This window comes from Trachymyrmex cornetzi, unplaced genomic scaffold (assembly GCF_001594075.2).
Source record: "Trachymyrmex cornetzi isolate Tcor2-1 unplaced genomic scaffold, Tcor1.1 scaffold977, whole genome shotgun sequence".
NCBI lineage: Eukaryota > Metazoa > Arthropoda > Insecta > Hymenoptera > Formicidae > Trachymyrmex > Trachymyrmex cornetzi.
The window spans coordinates 34,950-37,986 of NW_017300330.1; the positions used below are offsets into that span (position 1 = coordinate 34,950).

The 3,037-nt window shown below is 46.6% G+C and overlaps 1 protein-coding gene across 1 annotated transcript; it reads right to left on the reverse strand.

The window, feature by feature from the left end:
- Positions 1-42: 42 nt before the first annotated feature.
- Positions 43-2,583, reverse strand: LOC108769971 (uncharacterized). Its single transcript, XM_018521231.1, has one exon. It carries the CDS (start codon positions 2,581-2,583, stop codon positions 43-45), a length of 2,541 nt encoding a protein of 846 aa, XP_018376733.1.
- Positions 2,584-3,037: the final 454 nt, after the last annotated feature.

The following is a 3,037-nucleotide window of genomic DNA, read 5'->3' on the forward strand; positions in this document are numbered from 1 at the left end:
GCTGAGTAACGCGCTAACACACCGCCCACCAAGATTACTTCATTAATCTTCTCTTATAGAATCATCTACTACTGGTAATTTACAAAGCTTGGCAATCGCACGTTTAACAACACTAGTGGCCGTGCGTACCGTCGCTACGCGTACTAAATTGTCCATGCCAGGATGAACTTCGGTGACACGTCCAATTTTCCATTTTAACGGCGCAAGGTTATCCTCCTTTAGCAGCACGAGATCGTTGACTTGAAGATTCTCTCGCTGAGTCTTCCACTTGACGCGGCTTTGCAAGTTCGCCACATATTCGGCCGCCCACCGTTTCCAAAAATCTTGAACTGAGCGCTGCACTAACTCCCACCTGTCAAGGCGGTTAATCTTCAAAGTAGCCAGATCCCTGTCTGGAAGGCAAACAAGTGACCCCCCTACAAGGAAGTGCCCGGGTGTCAGGGGTTCCAAATCAGAGGGATCTGAAGATAGGGGTGACAAGGGTCTAGAATTCAGGCAAGCTTCGATCTGCACCAAAACCGTTGCCAGTTCCTCAAAGGTAAATAAGGTGTTGCCCATGACTCGACGGAGATGATATTTACAAGACTTAACTCCTGCTTCCCATAAACCTCCTAAGTGTGGTGAATAAGGGGGAATAAATCTCCATTCTATACCTCTTTCTTGCAATGCGTCTCCAACTTCTCCGTTGATAGATGCGTGGATAAATGTGTAAAGCTCTTGCAGCTCGCGTTTGGCACCTACAAAATTGGTGGCGTTGTCGCTGCAGATCCTCCTTGGCAAGCCTCGACGACCGATGAATCGACGCAGGGTGGCCATGAAGGCGGTTGTGGATAACTCACTTGTAGCTTCGAGGTGAATGGCCTTGGTGGCGAAGCAAACAAACAGCGCTATGTAAGATTTGCACGTTTTCCTTCCTCGTCCTTTGTTGACGAGGGTAATGATTGGGCCGGCAAAATCGACTCCGGTGATTGTGAATGCCCGGGAAGGATGGATTCTTTCGCGGGGCAGCGATCCCATCGCTTGGGTTAGTCCTCTTGGATTGTGTTTAGCGCACCAGACACAGGAACGGCAAACCTGTCGCACTAAATCTCTTGCGTTTAATGGCCAGTAGCGCTGGCGTATTGATGCCAATTGGGGTCCAGCATGCAATAGTGCTCGATGTTCTCTCTCAATCAGTAAGCGTGTGGTCCGGCACTGCACAGGCAGCAGAATGGGATGCTTTCTATCGAAACTCCATGGCGCGGCATGAAGTCGTCTGCCCACCCTGATCAGGCCATGCTCGTCCAGGAACGGGTGTAGCTGAAGTAATGAACTGGATTTGTTTAATTCTCGCTTATTTTGCAGGCATCTACGTTCTTCCGCGAAGTAGACAGACTGTGAGTACTTGAGCACCTCGCGCCTTGCAAACTCCAATTCAAGCACAGTTAAATTAGACAATATTCTGTCCTCACGTCTTTTACGGCAGTTGTGAATAAACCTAATGCAATAGGCAACTGTCCGTTCAATCTTTGTAAACGCCGAACAATCCGTGATAAGCGTGTTGATTGTTTCATTTGAGGCTAATAGTTGAGGTACACTGAGGTTGCAAACTGTAGTGGACCTCTTGGCTTCGACCTCGGCTCTGTATACAGCATCGTCGTTAAATCTCACATTGGAATCTCTACTTGTAACAGGGCATTGATCTGTCAACCAACCAGGACCGTTCCACCATAAGGAATTATCCTTCAACTGAGCCGATGAAGCCCCTCTTGAGATCAAATCTGCGGGATTTTCCAAACCTCTCACATGACTCCAATGAACGGCAGGCAGAATTTCAACAATTTCCGTCACACGATTGGATACGAATGGTTTCCAACGCGATACGTCTCCGCGAAGCCAATATAGCACGACCATGGAATCAGACCATGCATGTATCTCGTCAATTTCAATGTGAGCGGCGTGTTTTACATTGTCGATCAGCTTAGATAGTAGTAATGCGCTGCAAAGTTCTAATCTAGGTATAGATTGCTTCTTTAAAGGGGCTACCCTCACCTTTGAGCACAATAACCTAACCGTCGTTTCTCCGCTAGATTGACTTACCGATCGTATGTATACACATGCGCCATATGCGCTCTCGGACGCATCGCAAAACCCAAACATGGAATATCGACAATTTACAGATGTACCAACAACTAATCTAGGAACGTATAACTCACGATCATCTAGGGAATCCCGAAATTCCCTCCATTTGTCTAGCATTGAATCTGGGAGCGGATCATCCCAGTCCGACTTGATTTCCCAAAGGTTTTGCATCAAGATCTTCGCGGTAGTTAAGATGGGACCTATCAAACCTAAGGGATCAAATATTTTACTAATCGCGGACAGCATCTCGCGCTTTGTAGACACATGACCTATTGTGTTTGTCGTAAACTGCAGCCTGTCTGACCTTGGATTCCATTCAAGTCCTAAAGCTCGAATAGTGTCGTTCGCATTGATCTTACAACTAGAATCAGATTCACGGAGTTCGTGCGGGACTCCATTCAGTGCGCTGTCACAATTGGAGCACCATTTGTGCGCTTCGAACCCTCCCTCTCGCAATAACATAGTTAGTTGCTCCTGCAAAGAACGAGCATCTTCAACTGTACTAGTTCCAGAAATTACATCGTCGACATAGGTATTGTTTAACAAAGCCTGAGACGCAAGAGGGTAGCTCTCTTTACCTTCCTCGTCTAATTGTTTTAAGCAACGAACTGCTAAGTAAGATGCGCACGCTTGGCCTTAAGTAACGGTGTTCAAGCGATAATCCTGTACGGGCTCGTCGGGTGAAAATCTCCATAAAACTCGTTGAAAATCGCGATCGTCTTCCTGAACCAACACTTGACGATACATTTTTTGCAGGTCGGCAGTTAAAGCGATTTTGTATGTACGAAAACGAATAATTATGTCGATCAAGCTATCTTGTAAAACGGGCCCGATTAAGAGAGCGTCATTTAAAGACACGCCCTTGTTGTTTTTAGCGGATGCATCAAATACGACGCGTAATTTTGTACTACTACTA

Coding starts and splice junctions, on each gene's coding strand:
- LOC108769971 (XM_018521231.1), bottom strand. CDS start 2,583: ATGTTATTGCGAGAGGGAGGGTTCGAAGCGCACAAATGGTGCTCCAAT.